A 17,301-nucleotide genomic window follows, 5' to 3' on the forward strand; every position below is an offset into this window, starting at 1 on the left:
AGTGGGGAAAGTGTTTAAGTAGCTCAGTAGTCTAAGTTCCCAAGCCAGTTGTTATTTCTTCTAAGCAACTTTTCTCAAAGTTCTTTCAATGGATATGAACATGCCAGACTCTCACAAGCTTTTTGAATCTAGGGTAGGCAGTTCTTATCAAGTGAAGGCTGCTCACCCCCAAATTCTCATGGCTAAATTCAGAAGTGGTGAAAGTGAGTGCAATTATATTGAGTCAATGGGGGAAAAAAATCCAGGAAGGGGATTCTACTGTGGGTCACAAAAGTTTGAAGAGGTCATTTACGAACGTGTTAAAACATTACATTGTGACTGTTTATACCATGTCTGAATTTAGTCCTCATACCATATACTCTCTCAGGTCTTAAAAGTCTCACTCTCTAGTTCAGAATACTACATCTGTTTTAGCATTGTGCATCTTTCTGTATTTGAATGCCAGCCCTGTTTGTGACGCACAACATTCTCTCCCGTTTGGATTTTCAATAACCTGACTCTGCCAAAATAAATATACTTTACTTCCTCAGTTTCTTTGTTGGGCATCATCTTTTAAGGCCTGATCCAAATCCCATTGAAATCAGTGAGAGGCTTTGTCTTGACTTCAGAGGGCTTTGGATTGGTCTCTTGGTTAGTAAAACAAAATCTTGAACAGCATCTTTTACATGCCTTTTCACTCCAGTTTTTCACTCCAGCTATCTGTATGATGTCTGCTACATTGCTGCTTTTCTTTCCTTCTGTAACCGTTTACAGTATCAGTCAGATACAGTATATGTTGATTCATTCTGGAATGTATAGAATTAGGGCCAGATGCTGCTCCCATTGAAGTTCCATGAAAATTTTGCCATTGACAACAACGGAAGCAGGATCAGGCACTTACCGAGCAAATTCCTTGTTGCTGAGTGGTCTAAATTGACCTCCGTTGTCTACCTCAAAGGCTCAATATTTGGAGTGACTGACAAGATATTGCCGTGGAAAAATTATAGACTGTTTGAATCAGCTTTGGGTTTGTTTGTTTGTTTGTTTGTTTAACACAAAGCACAGTGCTAAGTCCTTTTTAGCTTTTGTTTTTAATAGTTTTATCTTTTGCATTCTTTGTTTTTTGGAGAGCACTTAGACACTTGACATTTTATCCTTCTCCTTGTGGCAGCTCAATTTTTGGCTCTGTCACTGACCTTGGGCAACTCACTTGCCTCTCTGTGCCTTTGGTTCCCCGAATCCCCACCCACTCTTTGTCTGTCATGTCTATTTAGATTGTAAGCTCTTTAGAATAGGGCCTGTCTCTTACTAGGAGACTGTACAGATTCTAATGCAATGGGGCCCCGATCATATCTCTCTTATTTAGATGCTACCATAATACAAATAAAAATAATAAACATTGACATTATCGGTCATATTGAATTTTAATGCAGATTAATCTTTAATTAGACATTTAAAACCTATTTTGTTGCAGACATACATGTTTTCTCTGAAATTGTATAGGGTGTTTTTAAAATTCTGTTGAAAGGATATTATACTCCATTATATTCTGTGGTTGCTTATCTTGATTTCTATGGAGCCCTTTGAAAATTTAAAAAACTTCTTTGTTTTCATCCTTATTATTACATTTTATAGGACATTTCAATAAGGATATTTCAAATGGTGCTTAAGAGTGTTATGACCTTTCCTTTCTTTGAGTATCAACATTCCTGGTGACTTCAACACAGCTTTGAGAGTGTAACCTGTTTGAAGAGTCTGCAGTGAGAGGATGCAACATATTTTGTATTTTTGTCTAGGTCCTACATAAAACAGATGATGGACTGTGTGTGTGATTCTTAAATATTGATTGGTGACTTTTAAAAATAAAATCAGAATTTACTGCCACATTAGAACATTTTAAATTTGTGCTCAGTAGTAGCTGTTCTCCTTTGTGTGCACTGCTCACTTTACTTGTGGGTTACAGAACTACTTGCTGGACAGCAGTACAATACAAGGAACTGGGATGTGTTCCTGGCTCTGGATGGGAACTGTGGTCCAGTGTTTAAAGCAGGAGACTGAAAGTTAGGACTCTTAGCTACTAATTATTTGATGATGACGCTTTGCATTTACATATAGGACTCATTCAATTGTGGATTTTAACGAGCTTTCTAAAGGTGAGCATGCAGGAGTAGATCTGTTTTGCAAACACAATAGCCAAGCACATACATTTGGCATGTTCATTCTAGGAGGCAGCATGTTTAAGTAGATGAGATTCAGGTACACATGAAGTCTACTCCCAGTTCTGCTCAAAGTGATCATGTGAAACCTTTCAAAATCTAGTTAACATTTTTTAAATAAGGGAGCATTTTATCTACTTGTGTGTTAAGGTAGAAGTATGAGGCCTGCCTCTATAATAAGGGTTATAAGTGAGCAGAATATTGAAACTAGTCCATGGAAAAAGTGAGACAAGAATTCATTGTCTGGTTCCCACCCCAATGGATCTTCCAAACAGTATTTCAGTGGAGCTGCTGCTTACTGTCTTTAACCCTTTGTAGTTGTTTGGTGACAATGAAGGAGTATCACTGGCTATTAGCCAGGATGGGCAGGGATGGTGACCCTAGCCTCTGTTTGCCAGAAGCTGGGAATAGGCGACAGGGGATGGATCATTTGATGATCCTAAGGCAGAGATCAAGCATGGAAAATTTCAGAGCAAATGGTTAGTTTGTCACAGTAAAAGCAACTGAAACAAGAGATTAAAATGGAATGTGTTTATCAACTTTGACTATAAATGCTCTATTGCTTTGCCCCTAATAAGTGAGGAATCACTCATCTCTTTAAATAAAATCAGAGGTGTAGATTACTCTTAAAATATTATTGTATCTTTTTCTGATACATTACTTGGAACATTTCATAAGGATTTTGTCACTTATCCAGTGTCTTTATTCACCCCTAAAGCATTTGCTTTGCAAAATTCATTTCAAAAGCCTCCAGCACACAAACAGCTCTGGTCAAGGCAATTTTTAATTTTATGATGCTCCTAGCTCCTAGACTCATGTTTTCAAACTCCCTCTTACGCTAATATGGAAACAGTTTTGAAGCAGCTATTTAGTAAAATGATTCTTTTGTCCCAATGGTCTTGAATTAAAATATGCAAATAAGATAAACTGAGCTCGTTTGGAGGGTCCTGAGCTTTAATGAGGAACCATTAATATAACAGTGAAAATAATGTGAATTACAATTTGTTGTGCAACGCAAGTTCTTTGAAAAATAAATGAACATACTGAGAGTTAAATCAAGTCACTGGGGAGGTTTTAATATGCATGTTCACTGGGTGATAAATGCTGAATGAAAGGAGGATCAGATGGGACCCTCACAGGGCTTGCCACAGAAGTCAGTTTTTAACATAACTGTATCTAGCACTGTGACACATTGATTTTTGAAACCCCACTGTAGGAAATCACTTAAGCTGAAAGAGTGAGGAAAGTTGATTCCTTGCCCATAGCGGCTTTGTGCAGAGTTCCACAGACATGGCAGTTTCACTGTAGGCTTTGTTCTTTGACACTGCATCTATTTCCAGAAATTAGGATCAAGCTGAATGTTTGTGTGTCATAAAACCCCAGATGGATTTTGCAGAAAAACAAATACTACAAATGAGTGTTTCTTTGCTTTGTTTCCAAATGGTTAGTATGAGGAGGTCAAAAAGGAATTGAAAAGCTGATCTACTCTGTACATACATGTCTTCCCATTAACCGTTTTAAATGGCAAAATTGCCTGTTTCAACTGCTTTCATATAAATAGTGAGTCCTTCCATTTCATGAACCCATCCATTTGTCACCTCCAGACAGAATATTGTAACTCCCTGTACCTGGGGCTAAATGCGGAAGCAACACAGAGGCTCCAGCTTCTGCAGAATGCATTAGCCTACCCCCTCAGTGGCCTGGGTGACTTCACCCCTGTGCTGGTCTGATCCCTCCAATCACTCTTGGACAATGCCGTTTATACAATCCAGAATGAAGTGTAATGAGGTCCCAGAGATAAAATGTTCTCTCTCAAGGGCGTACAGGGAGTTCCCAGATGAAATCAGACTAATCCAGAGTCTGATTGAACTGTTCGGCATGCCACAACAAACTCCTGTGTGAAAGATCTCTCCCTTCATAACCAGAAAGAGAAAGGAACAAATGCATGGAAGACAAATAAGCAAAATAAATACATAAATAACCTAATAAACAATAACAAATCAAAAAAGGGGGAAGAAAAATAAAGCCTTCCTTATCACCCAGGCTTATAAAAACCCAGGCTGTCTTTCTATAACTAGAGGCGGCAGAATACTTTTTATCGTTCATTAGGGGGTTTACTATGTGCATCTAATTTACCTAGGAAGGACTCAGATGCTGTGATGAAGGGTGCTATAGAAAATCTCTGTATCTGTTGATGGATAGACAGAATGGTAAATTCGGCTTTCAAAATTAAAACTGTTACCAAGCACAGTATTTTCTGTTGTTGTTCCAAAGCCAGCATTGTTACAAAGCAACTGCCAAACAATGAATACTATCCAATTGTTAACTAGATTGTCTACTGTAGTTCAATGACATGAGGGCAGAGTCTCTTCTCTATCTTTGATGTCTACACTTATTTTCTATTAATGCTAGTAAGAACTGTGCCTATGCACTGAGTCAGATGGACTGGACATTTTAGTGAGTATCCACCAAAATACTCAATGAAATCCCATCAGTTCTTTTTCATTTTGGAAAAAGAAATGCTATGCAGTCCAAGCTTATTGCTTTATGATTGTTTCAGACTCTGTTTCTGAAATGTGCTTTACTTGAATCACCAGATTTGGTTTTAGCTGCAGCTGCTCAAGCATGTGGCTGTCCAGCCTTCATGCAATAACTAGAAGAGACAAAACAGTCCAGTCATGTGTGAATAGCAATGTGTTTGTATGGTGCTTTTTGAAACCTCTGTTAGTGTGATTGCAATAAATAATTCTCTTTCACTTCAAGCTTGTTGTTTGCTTTCTGATTGTGGCATTTTACATTGTGGTTAACCTATACTTGTGGGATGACTGGGTACTCAACAGTCTTTAAGATGATTGCATTATTAATTCTGCATTTTCTTGATGATGACAGCTGGAAACGATGAACGTGAAGGCCAAGAAGCAGTGAGGAAAATAAAAGAAGAAACTGTGAATGAAAAAGGTACGATACTGTATGCATTTGTAAAACAGCTGCTGTTTATACCTCATGGCAATTTTCTTCCTGAGTTACAGATTAATCCTTTTCCATGGTATTTATGTGCAAAGAAATGAGTATGTGTGATCGTGTGCTCTTGAAGTGTTGCATTTTGGGAAATGAGTTCCTGAATCATCCTGTCTGATTTTATGTAAAGATACATTTAGAAAATTGCTTGACTATATAATCCTTGGATGTTACAACAGAACTGGCTGTGGGTTCTGCAGAGCCGTGTGTGTGTGTGTGTGTGTGTGTGTGTGTGTGTGTGTGTGAGTGAGAGAGTTTGATGACTGGGCAGAAGATCATGACACTAGTAATTTTGGTTTAAAGAAAGGATGATATGTAGTTTATAGTGAGTGTGCTCTTGTCTTTGTCACTGATGGGCTTTAAATCTCTTCTTTTGTGGTGTGGGAAATCCCAGCAAAAAGGTGTGTTTGGGAAGAGAGTGCTAACAGTGCAGGGTTATAAGATGTGTGGGTTCCTGTCCAGCCCTGCTCACTTGGCACATGACTAGAGCTTGCAAACATTAGTAACAAAATTCTGTTTTAAAAACAAACTTTCAAGGTAAGCAACAAAAACTGCCAGGTGATACAGTGCAAAGTAGCAGCTAGCACTTGAGGAGAATATAGGCTTAGAGTTCTAGCCTGAGAGTATATTGATTCTCTGATCTCAACAACTGTGTGCCTTTAAAATGCCTAGATATGTCAAAGAAAAGAGAGTTTGTCAGTTGTGCCCTGGGTTGCTTTAATACTGCAGTTTGAACCATAATAAATCCATCTTATGCAAAGTGTTTGATCTGTATGAGTCAGAATCCTTGAAACCTCACTAGTAGAAACAATTTTTCTACATTCCAACACACAATCTAATTGATTGGCTGGTAGAACTTGATAGTGTTGATTCATTATAATTTTTTAAACCTCTTAAAAAAGACCTCTTAGTTTTCAAACCTTCAACTGGTTGAATTAAGTTCTACTTTACCCAAAGGAGACCCTGGTATAGTCTGAGCGCTAGTCTGTTTAAAAAAGAGAAGATTGGATTTGTGTGGACACAGCTTTATTACGGCTGGAAGCAAAGTCTAACTGCTTCACCATGAAATTTAGGATTACTTTAGCCATGTGCTTTTGAATCTGTTGAATGAGTGATGGAGTAGGGCTGTAAGAAAAGGAAAGTGGCTTTATTTCTGAGAAAAGTCATGTAGCAAACTCTGTTCCCTGGCAATTCTAGTTTGCAATTTATTCTCTAGGCCATTGCCTCAGTTAGTTTTATGTTCTGAAATCACTGGGTGTAGTTCTTCCAAAGTAATTTGTGGTGACTCACTGTCACTACTTTGATGTATAATCTCGTGTCCAAAAATGCTGCACAGATACTGGAGTGTTGAACTCCACCCTATTGAGGACCTTCATGGCTTCTGCTAAAAGCTGATTCTGCTTTTGATGCATCTTTAATATTTACTGTTGTGATGATTGAAAAAAAACAAAAACTTTCATTAAGGTTTATCTTTTGATTTTTTTTTAAAAAGGGCACCCATCATTGCCTCGGGATGCATCATAAATTAACAGTCAGAATCATAAAAGGAATAGGAGTACTTGTGGCACCTTAGAGACTAACACATTTATTTAAGCATAAGCTTTCGTGGGCTATAGCCTACTTCATCGGATGCATGTAGTGGAAAATACAGTAGGAAGATATATAAAGGATATATAAAGGAATAGGGTAATTGCTATCTTCTCTAAACATTTTCCTGGAAGTTTCATTTCTGAGAAAGATCAAATCATTTTGACTAAGTTATATTGGTCAATTTACACCCCATTTGAATGATCCAGATCTCTTATCCCATTTATGCAATCATAGAAATTCTTAGGACCTTGAACTCACTTAACCTTCTGAATTAAGGAAGCTCTGATTTTGGGTGATAAACTGTTTCAACCTACACTTGGTAGAACCAATAGTTTCAGTAAGCTGAGGCTGTACCTAATGATGATATATATCAAGTCTGGCCTATATTACAGTTCTAATGATTAAGAGGCATCAGTAAATTTAGATCCTGATTGGTCAGTATCTGAAAAGACTATAGAAAATTATTAATTTAATTTTGAAAATATGACCTAGTTTGGAGAGGATTTTTATGTATAGCTACTCTATGTTGTACAAGTAGAAGGAACAAAAGGTAGAACCCCGTTCCTGGTGAAGGGGGCAGGGGGAACACCATTAGAATTGAAGATGAATGGAAAGAGAGAAATCCTGGCCCCAGTGAAATCAATGGTAAAACTCCCATTGACTTCAATTGGGTCAGGATTTCACTTGAAATATATATTGAAAATGTTTTCTTGGACTTGTGCTTATTTTTCCTCTTCATGATAAAGGATGGTATTTTTTAAAGTTAGAAATATCAAAAATGTCAAGTCCAATCTTCTTTGGTTTTGCTGGAAGACTTCTGGGAAGGCTCAAGAATGTTTACTGTAAAAGCCAGAATTATGTCAAAATTGTAGTAGGGGGAAGGAATTATTATTATTTATTCTTTATATTATCGTACAGCCTAGGAGCACCTGTGATGGACCAGGACCCCATTGTGCTAGACACTGTACAAACATAGCATAGCCAATGGTCCCTGCTCCAAAGCGCTTAGCATCTAAATAGACAAGATAGATCCAGGGTAGGGGACGGTGTCTAATAAGCAAGCAGAGTGACAATGTGATGGCAGCAACCAGCATGTTATTCCATGTATTTTTTAAAACTTTTTTTCCTCTTTAGGTGGGTATATGTAGGAGGGGTAAGAGGGAAGGGATCGCAGGAAAGAAAAGGGAAGGGATTGCAGACATTGACGGGAAGGGTGGCGGGGAGAAGATAGCAGGGCAGGGGAGAAGAGGGTAAGAGGGGCAGCTGTGGAGTGACAGTGAGGTGAAGAGATTGTGAGGTAGGGGCAAGGGTTGAAGCAAACTTCCAATCAGCATAGGGCAGCGAAAGTTCAGTCAAAATGCTAGAACATTCTCCCAAGGATAAAGGTCCCTGCTTTGGCTGCTCCTGCCCCTACCGGCTGGAATCTCTGTCTGGCTCCTCATTGTGGCTTTCTCCTAACACCACATGTTGGAGAGGAGAGGAGGGAAGGGAAGGCAGTGTGTGGATCCTAGTGCCCCCAGAATATGTGTGCGGGGGGTAGGAGAGGGTCTCCCAGGCACAGTTTGCTCCACCTGGTTTGTACCACATCGACAGTATGCTCAGCATCTGAGTCACTGGAGCAGTCTATCTGCTGCTTCAGGAAGACAACACTTTACTGGTTCATGTTCAGTTCATAGTGGGAAATTTATCTTACCAACCATAAGACTGGAATTTTTTAAAAATTGATTTTGTATTATTATTTTAAAAAATATTTATATTGCAGTAGCAACCAGAGCTCACAATCAGTACTTGGGCTCCATTTTGCTGGGTGCTGTAGAAACACATACAACGATATGGTTCTTGCTCCAGAAAGCTAAGATCAGGAACTAAGGAAAACTTTCAGTCTTCAGACACTGATGTCTTAGGCCTCCCCTTTTCCCCCCACCCCCACCACCCCATTTTTTCAGGGAAAAGTTCCCATATGAACTGATGTGACAGCACCATCTTGGCCAGCACACCAGAAACTGAGCTGGGGAGCTCCAGAGCTAAAAATACAAGTCTCTACAGCTTGACTCACAAGCTAAGGCTCTCTAGATAGGACTGTAGAAGTCTCATATCCTTTGCAGATTGGGCACAGAGGCACCTGTAACACGCAACACACACGCACGAGTGGGTTACATGGGCAATTAGATTTTTCAAGATCTGATGTAAATCCAGAGTAACTCACTTGATGTCAGTGAAGTTACCTCAGATTTACCTGAGTGCAAGTGAGAGCAGAATTTGACCCAATCATTTTGCTGTTTATGCTATCTGTGAATTTGGCCATTTGATTTCAACTGAAGTATTTTGTGAGTAGGATTCGATCCTATTAGTATGCCAGCTTTTCAAAAGATGAAATTTGAGACCTATTTATCCACTCCATAATGATAATCATTACTATCCTGATAATCTTCTGCATAATTAACTTTCAAGCACTTTTAGTGGCATATATGCACTAAGCAGATAAAGTCTAATGAATGTATTGCTTAGAAAAAAGTTTCATTAAAAGGGAGCTGTTCCCATTTAGGATAATTTATAATGACTTTTAAGGAAGAACATTTCAAGATTTATTGCTAAACAGATAAAGAAGATGTTTGAACAAAAGCCACATTGTAGTGACATGAGCATGAATTAGGACTGGTAGGTTGGGAATGTCTTAATTTCAGCCAATAATATGCATGAATGCCGTCTATTTGCTTTCCTAGATGTCAAATTCGAATGACTAGGAAATATTTCTCTCTCGTTAGCAGGCGATCTTAAAGGATTTCCCTCTGAAATAGTGGAAGAGGTTGGGGTGGTAAGAGATGTGACTGGAATTTATCAAAGAAATTCTCAGTTGTGGAAATTCCCTTCCTAAATAGAATTTTATCATGAGTCTAATCTATTAATACAGGGAAAAATTTGCCTCTGGCAATTGCATGGTGTAAGGAGGGAGCCTGGAGCCTTCTCCTGTCCCACTGTGTACAGCCACAGAGACTGCTGTCTCCTAGCATTTTAGGAGTGCATGTGATACCAAAGAGGAGAAAGAGGAGGAGAGGCTGGTCAGATGCATGCAGACCACAACATCTTAAGGAGAGATGAAGATACAGAGCTCCCCCTGGTGTGGTGCATGTTCACCCAACCCCGACTGATTGTGAATGATGCAATGTGGTGCATGGCTGTTACTTAGCAGTCTGCTGCATCTTTTGACAGTGATAGAGAGCACCTCTTCGCTATCTGTGCTGTGGCTTTCTTGCTACTCATCAATTCTGTTTATAATCTGTGTTTCAAATAGAAGTCCAATTAATTCTGTGGATTTAGTGTGCCATGTGTTATGATCATGTTTTAATTTGAATTAGTTGTCACAGTAAATGTTGGAAAAGATTAATCACAAACCTCTCCTTTTCAAGCTGTTTGTGATTAATGTGGTTTTACACCTAATTTTCCCCCTAACTTTTACATTTTCCCCCTTGAGCTTAGTTGTTGTAACTCCAGGTCCCACACTGTGTTTATGAAGGCCTTCCCTTGGTATTATGCTAAGTAAAAGAATTCATGTTTATGCATAAGCTTTTGATAATTTTCAATTCCATCTCCATTCATGAATACAAATGGAGCACGAAAAGAGCTTTTGTTGATATTTATATATTAGTTTAATTCTTATATATCTTTGTACTCAACAGGTCAAAGCCCATTTCATTTACACAGATATAAACCCAGAGAGACCGGGTTAGTAGAGTTGCTCTATATTTTTGCTGGCATCAACAAGAGCAGAATTTGTGCCAAAGACTTCTAAATTCCCACAGATCACTCAAGAATGTGCATTTAGGCTATGTCTACACTAGGAGCTAAAGGAGCGATTCCCTCATGCTAGATCTCATTGAGCTACTGCGCTGTGGTAGCACGGACAATGGCGCAGGCTAGCCGTGCCGAGTACACACACCCCTGAACTCCATGGGCATGTGGTTGGGGTGGATAGCCTGTGCCACCACTCACTGCTGCCATGCTACACTATTATTTTTAGCATGCTATTCCAATGAGAGCTAATGAGAGAATGTCTATGCAAACTAGGGAATCCCATCCCTAGCTCCGAGTGTAGCCGTAGCTTTACATATCATTCAGTGCTGGTAATTGCATGTAAATGTGAATCAATATATTTGCATTCTCACACAGTTAGAACATCAGTGTGGTGATTTCTAGCCTAGTGCTGGATTTTTTCAACCATATAACTACTAATATTAACAATACAAGTAAACATTTTAGCAAACATGTCCAATTAGTTACTATGAAATATTCTGATCCAGCAAAACCTCTAACAGGTTAAGCTTATATGTAAGTCTTTGTAGAAGCTTGGCCAAAAAATGTATGATGCTTAGAACCCCTGTAAAGTTGAAAGAACTATGGATGGGGCTCTGTACTTGACCCCTGATGCCACTGACCCTTCAGTTGAAGAGCCCTTGATCTGTCAGGCAGGGAAATAAATAAAAAGAACTTCTGATAATAATAGCACCATTGGGTGGGCCGAATGACAAACAAATCAATTTTTCCTGCCTTACTTCCATTTTACATAATACTGTAACATGAAAATATGTTTACAGTCAACAAGTATGTTTCTTTGTATGCGTTTGTTGCTTGCTTTTTAATTTTAAATGCATCAATTTTTTAGGGAGTGTTTGAAGCCATTTAAAATAACTGAGAATTTTCTGTTTTTTCCATGAGCCTTTTAACTTCTTAGAAATTAAGATGTGACGTTAATAGGATGGCAGTTCAAACACTAATAGAATTACCCATATGGTTCATAGAGAGAAAAACGAGCTATAGATCTGGAGAAAGAGATAAAGGCAACATCTTTCAAATATAAAATGTATTCATAATGCAGACAGCAGCTATAGCCATCAGTTTCTATAATTCCCATTTCCATTGGAAATGTGAAATGGAATTCATTAGCAAGCTATACTGTAAATAAACCTGATTTTCTTTTATGTATTTTTTCCTAACTGATACTTGGAAACAACAAAACAAACTCAGATAAATAAACACAGTTATAGCTTTAGGCAGAGAAACAAAGTCCTTTCAGATATTTAGAAATTATTTTCTTATCCTAAATCATTGTGATGGGGTGGACTAGTTTTGGATGCCCCCTGCTGGAGGCCTCATGTCCCTGCCTCACCCTGCCCCAGAAAAGAGCAGAGGAGAAGTCCTCCAGGTGGCCTAGAGTGGCTGCAGAGAAGCAACCAATCAGAGGGGCTGCTGGAGTGACCAATCAAGGGCCATATAAAAGGAAGCAGTAGAAGCAGAGCAATCAGTTGCTGCCTGGAGCTTTCAGAGGGAGACGGGATGCATGGCTTGCTGGAAGGGCAGCAGGACCAAGGACAGCTCGCTGCAGGCAGGACTGAGCCCAGGAAAGGTTGCTGAAGATAGGGTGCCTGGTTGACTGGAAGATCATCAGGACCATGGACAGGTCAGTGTGGGCAGGCTGATCCCAGGGAACTAAGCCCAGAACCTAGCCTGACCGGGTGACAGTACCATGATGGGCCCTGCTGGTCTGGTTGAAGACTGAGCCCAGGGAAGGCTGCCGAAAGGACACCAACTGAGGGTACCAAGATGGGCCACTGTTGGGCTGTTAAAGAAGGCAGTGCCTTCAGGGGGAAGCCTTGGTGCTATGGCTCCATAGCAGGGCTGTGAGAAAGACCTAGAGATTGTATACCTCAGAAGGGGGGACAGTGTTTGTGACTCAGCCAGAGGACTGAACCACTGAAGACCTGCCAAAAGAACCACTGGCTGGGGTGCGGGGGGCACTCGCAAGAGGCAGGTGCCAATGCCGTTACAATCACATAAAGCTTTGTGTGGATATTAGAGGCTAATAATGTCCTAATGGAGCCAGACCTTGGTGTTTAGAATTTCATTGATCACACTGTTCTATTAGAGATGGACTGGGGGAAAGGAATTTAAAAATGAAATAATCTCTGCAAGACTTGAGAATTCTTCTGTTTCACTCTTCACACATTTTGGTCCTCTTTTCCATCTTCATAGACCTGGTGTCATGCAGGTGACCTTCCCGCTGATGGAAATGGGGCTGGATTTCATACCCTCCAAAGTTTGTCACTCTTTTTGGAGGCACTGGAAGCTCCCACAAGAGAACAATGTGAGATACTCCAGACCTGCCAGTTCAGAAGGAGATCTTTGTAGGGTGCTGAAAGATAGAGAAAGAAAAAAGGCAATTTTGTTGTGTTTTTTTCCCTTCCAGCTCTCTTCCAAGGGCTGTTTTATATAGACCTGTCTTCCATGGGTTGTACACAGGGCTTGAAAAGTTCACTTGTTCATAACAAATAGGAAGCTTTCCTGAGCAAATGCCTTCAACTTCTGCAGAATCCAAGCTTTCATTTTTTTAAATATTAGGAGCCTGAGTTTCAGAAGTGTTGAGCATTCACAACTCTAAATGAAGTTAGTGGAAGCCACTGGTACTCAGACCTCTGAAAATCAGATCCTCCTACACTAGCACTAGTGGTTGTGAAGATAATCCTCCAAATGTGAACTAAAGGCTAGGTTTGCATAGAGATTTAGGTGTCTGCTTCTTTAGGCACCTAATTTCAACATTTAGGCACCACTGACATTCACAAAATCACTCCTCAGCTATTGCCTAACTCCATAAGTGCCTAAATCCCCATAGGTGCCTAGGTTTACACTGATGGTACCAAGGCACCTAAGTCCTGATGCCACACCACAGCTAATGAGCTGCTTGCTCACACCTAAACCACAGCAAGATTTTCAAATTAAGCTCTCTCCTGCTTATCTTACCAGATCAGTCCCTGCAGGCAGGTGTGATCAGAGCACATCTAACCCACACAGAATGTAGATGTAGGGGCAAGTAGGCTGGGAATTTTTGGTGTGAGCTACTTGGCTGCCATGTGTATGTTCCAGAACACCCAGTAGCGCAGTGATTAGGGTACTCCCCTGGGATTTGGGAAACCCAGGCTTGAATCACCACTCTGCCTGATTTAGAGCAGGGAGTTGAACCTAGGCCTGCCCAGGAGAATGTGCTAACCACAAGGCTATTGGTATTTTGTGGGTTCTCTCTCAATTTCTCTTGTTGAAACTGTTCCATATTGCATAAATAGTCAGTCATTGGAGCAGGGCATTGAACCTGACTCTCCCACATACTATGAGTGCCTTACCATTGGGCTATAGCATCTTTCTCTCTCAATTTCAATGAATATTGAGTTTTTGAAGCCCTGGCTATATATACAAGTTCTTAGATTGTAAGGTTTTTGGGGCAGGGACCCTCTTTTAGTCCTGTGTTAGTACAGTACCTAACCCAATGGGGTCTGGTCCATGACTGGGGCTCTTAGGCACCACCACAATACAAATAGTACGTTCTGACTATAATACAGCCTTTGAAAGCAGACTTTGGAGAAGGTGAAAGGTCTTTGGAGAAGAAGATTAGGATTACATGAAGCAAAAGCTAATGTACTCAATGCTTTTTTTGCCTCTGTCTTCACAAACAAGGTCAGCTCCCAGACTGCTGGACTGGGCAGCACAGTATGGGGAGGAGGTGACCAGCCCTCTGTGGAGAAATCAGTGGTTCGGGACTATTTAGAAAAACTGGATGAGCACAAATCCATGGGGCCAGATGCGCTGCATCCGAGGGTGCTAAAGGAGTTGGCGGATGGGATTGCGGAGCCATTGGCCATCATCTTTGAAAACTCATGGCGATTGGGGGAAGTCCTGGATGACTGGAAAAAGGCTAATGTAGTGCCCATCTTTAAAAAAGGGAAGAAGGAGGATCCGGGGAACTACAGGCCAGTCAGCCTCACCTCAGTCCCTGGAAAAATCATGGAGCAGGTCCTCAAGGAATCAATTATGAAACACTTAGAGGAGAGGAAAGTGATCAGGAACAGTCAGCATGGATTCACCAAGGGCAAGTCGTGCCTGACTAAGCTAATTGCCTTCTATGATGAGATAACTGGCTCTGTGGATGAGGGGAAAGCAGTGGATGTGTTATTCCTTGACTTTAGCAAAGCTTTTGATACGGTCTCCCACAGTATTCTTGCCGCCAAGTTAAAGAAGTATGGGCTGGATGAATGGACTGTAAGGTGGATAGAAAGCTGGCTAGATCATTGGGCTCAACGGGTAGTGATCAATGGCTCCATATCTAGTTGGCAGCCGGTTTCAAGCGGAGTGCCCCAAGGGTCGGTCCTGGGGCCGGTTTTGTTTAATATCTTTATTAATGATCTGGAGGATGGTGTGGACTGCACTCTCAGCAAGTTTGCAGATGACACTAAACTGGGAGGCGTGGTAGATACACTGGAGGGTAGGGATCGGATACAGAGGGACCTAGACAAATTAGAGGATTGGGCCAAAAAAAACCTGATGAGGTTCAACAAGGACAAGTGCAGAGTCCTGCACTTAGGGCGGAAGAATCCTATGCACTGCTACAGACTAGGGACCGAATGGCTAGGTAGCAGTTCTGCAGAAAAGGACCTAGGGGTCGCAGTGGACGAGAAGCTGGATATGAGTCAACAGTGTGCTCTTGTTGCCAAGAAGGCTAACAGCATTTTGGACTGTATAAGTAGGGGCATTGCCAGCAGATCGAGGAACGTGATCATTCCCCTTTATTTGACATTGGTGAGGCCTCATCTGGAGTACTGTGTCCAGTTTTGGGCCCCACACTACAAAAAGGATGTGGAAAAATTGGAAAGAGTCCAGCAGAGGGCAACAAAAATGATTAGGGGTCTGGAGCACATGACTTATGAGGAGAGGCTGAGGGAACTGGGATTGTTTAGTCTCCAGAAGAGAAGAATGAGGGGGGATTTGATAGCTGCTTTCAACTACCTGAAGGGGGGGTTCCAAAGAGGATGGAGCTCGGCTGTTCTCAGTGGTGGCAGATGACAGAACAAGGAGCAATGGTCTCAAGTAGCAGTGGGGGAGGTCTAGGTTGGATATTAGGAAACACTATTTCACTAGGAGGGTGGTGAAGCACTGGAATGCGTTACCTAGGGAGGTGGTGGAATCTCCTTCCTTGGAGGTTTTTAAAGCCGGCTTGACAAAGCCCTGTCTGGGATGATTTAGTTGGGAATTGGTTCTGCTTTGAGCAGGGAGTTGGACTAGATGACCTCCTGAGGTCCCTTCCAACCCTGATATTCTATGATTCTATGATAGAACCTTTACTGTAGTTCTACATTCCTAATGGCAACTGGGGTATTCATTTGCACTTCTAAATCCCTCTCAGACTATCTAAAGAGTTTCAGGAAATCCATAATAACTGAGCCTCCATTTTGAAGTGTTTTGTGAGCCCCTTGACTATAAAACTGAGTTGGAAGAGAAAATCCTGCTAATGATATTTCATTTAATGAAGCAGAAGAAACCTTGAGATGTAACATGAGTTGCATTGGATTCCTAATTCTAATGTCTGGATTTGCATTTTTGCTGTTTCATTGTGTGATGTTTCTGGGGGTGTGGGTTTGATGTCAACAGTCACTAGGGCCTGATTTATTTTGATTTCATAGCCTTCATCCATATCTTAGTGGCAGACAGTCCTTTATTTAACATTCTATGTACTCTAACCAAGATTACTATTGATTTCATGCTGCTTGACAAGAGTAGCTCTTCAGAACTGATATGACTCAAGGTGACAAAATGAATCAAATCATTTTTCAAACATTTAGTTTGACCTAGTTGAAAAATAATTCTAAGTGTTTTATCTCCCCAGTAGAAAAAATCTATAGGCTTGGTATCCAGATACAGTGCAAATCTCATGTACACAGGGGACTGTTTGCTTACACCCTGGCGAGTAGGGGGGTAATCCTCAGAGGAAGAGGATATAAAAATAAAGGACAGTGACCTCCACAGGACCCCTCTCTCCTCCCTCCATCTCTCTCCTTATGAGAACAACGTCTCTCAAAGAACTGAACAAAGGAGGGAGTGGTTCCAGGCTGGAAAGGGACCCAGCCTATGAAATGTATTGCAGCTTATGCTGAGACAAACCTTTTGCTTTTAAGCCTATTTAGCCTGATGAAGTTTAGGAATTAGCTTGCATGTGTTTATCCCTTTATTTCTTTTGTAACTAATTCTGACTTTTATGCCTGACCACTTATATTCACTTAAAATCTATCTTTCTGTAGTTGATAACTTGTTTTATTATTTTATTGTTTTATCTAAACCAGTGTGTTTGAAATATTTGGGAAATTTCTACTCAGGTCAACAGGGCTGGTGCATATTCATTACCCATTTTTGGAATGATGGACTATTTATGAGCTTGGACAGTTCAGTGGGCAAGGCTGGGACTGAGCGATATGTGGGTGTTGCCCTATATGTAATTCATGAATGGCTGGGCATAGCATTCATGTACTCAGCTGGGAGTGACTTTGCATGCTGGTGGCTGAGAGTGAGCAGAGCCTGGAGGGGTTTGCTGTTCACTAGCAAAGCAGTGTAAAAAGCATCCAGGCTGGAGAGTTAAGGGGACACTGCAGGTCAGGTTGCACCCTGGGGAATGTCACAGTAGCTA

General features: G+C 40.8%; 2 protein-coding genes across 5 annotated transcripts in view; both read left to right on the top strand.

The window, feature by feature from the left end:
- ZBED1 (zinc finger BED-type containing 1) overlaps positions 1-17,301 on the top strand; it is a 219,687-nt gene that overhangs the window by 56,492 nt on the left and 145,894 nt on the right. The window contains exon 4 of one of the 2 annotated variants that reach the window (XR_010597662.1): positions 5,085-5,153. The gene's annotated coding sequence lies outside the window, so the exon portion shown is untranslated. Of the gene's footprint in view, positions 1-1,614; positions 4,958-5,084; positions 5,154-17,301 lie in introns of those variants that run through there. The other variant, XR_010597663.1, reaches the window with a different exon arrangement.
- Positions 1-17,301, top strand: part of DHRSX (dehydrogenase/reductase X-linked) — a 219,683-nt gene that overhangs the window by 56,488 nt on the left and 145,894 nt on the right. For all 3 annotated transcript variants that reach the window (XM_065580770.1, XM_065580769.1, XM_065580771.1), the window contains exon 3: positions 5,085-5,153. In XM_065580770.1, coding sequence (XP_065436842.1) covers positions 5,085-5,153 — 69 coding nt within the window. The remainder of the gene's footprint in view (positions 1-5,084; positions 5,154-17,301) is intronic.

This window comes from Chrysemys picta, chromosome 1 (genome assembly GCF_011386835.1).
Source record: "Chrysemys picta bellii isolate R12L10 chromosome 1, ASM1138683v2, whole genome shotgun sequence".
NCBI classification, from domain to species: Eukaryota; Metazoa; Chordata; order Testudines; family Emydidae; genus Chrysemys; species Chrysemys picta.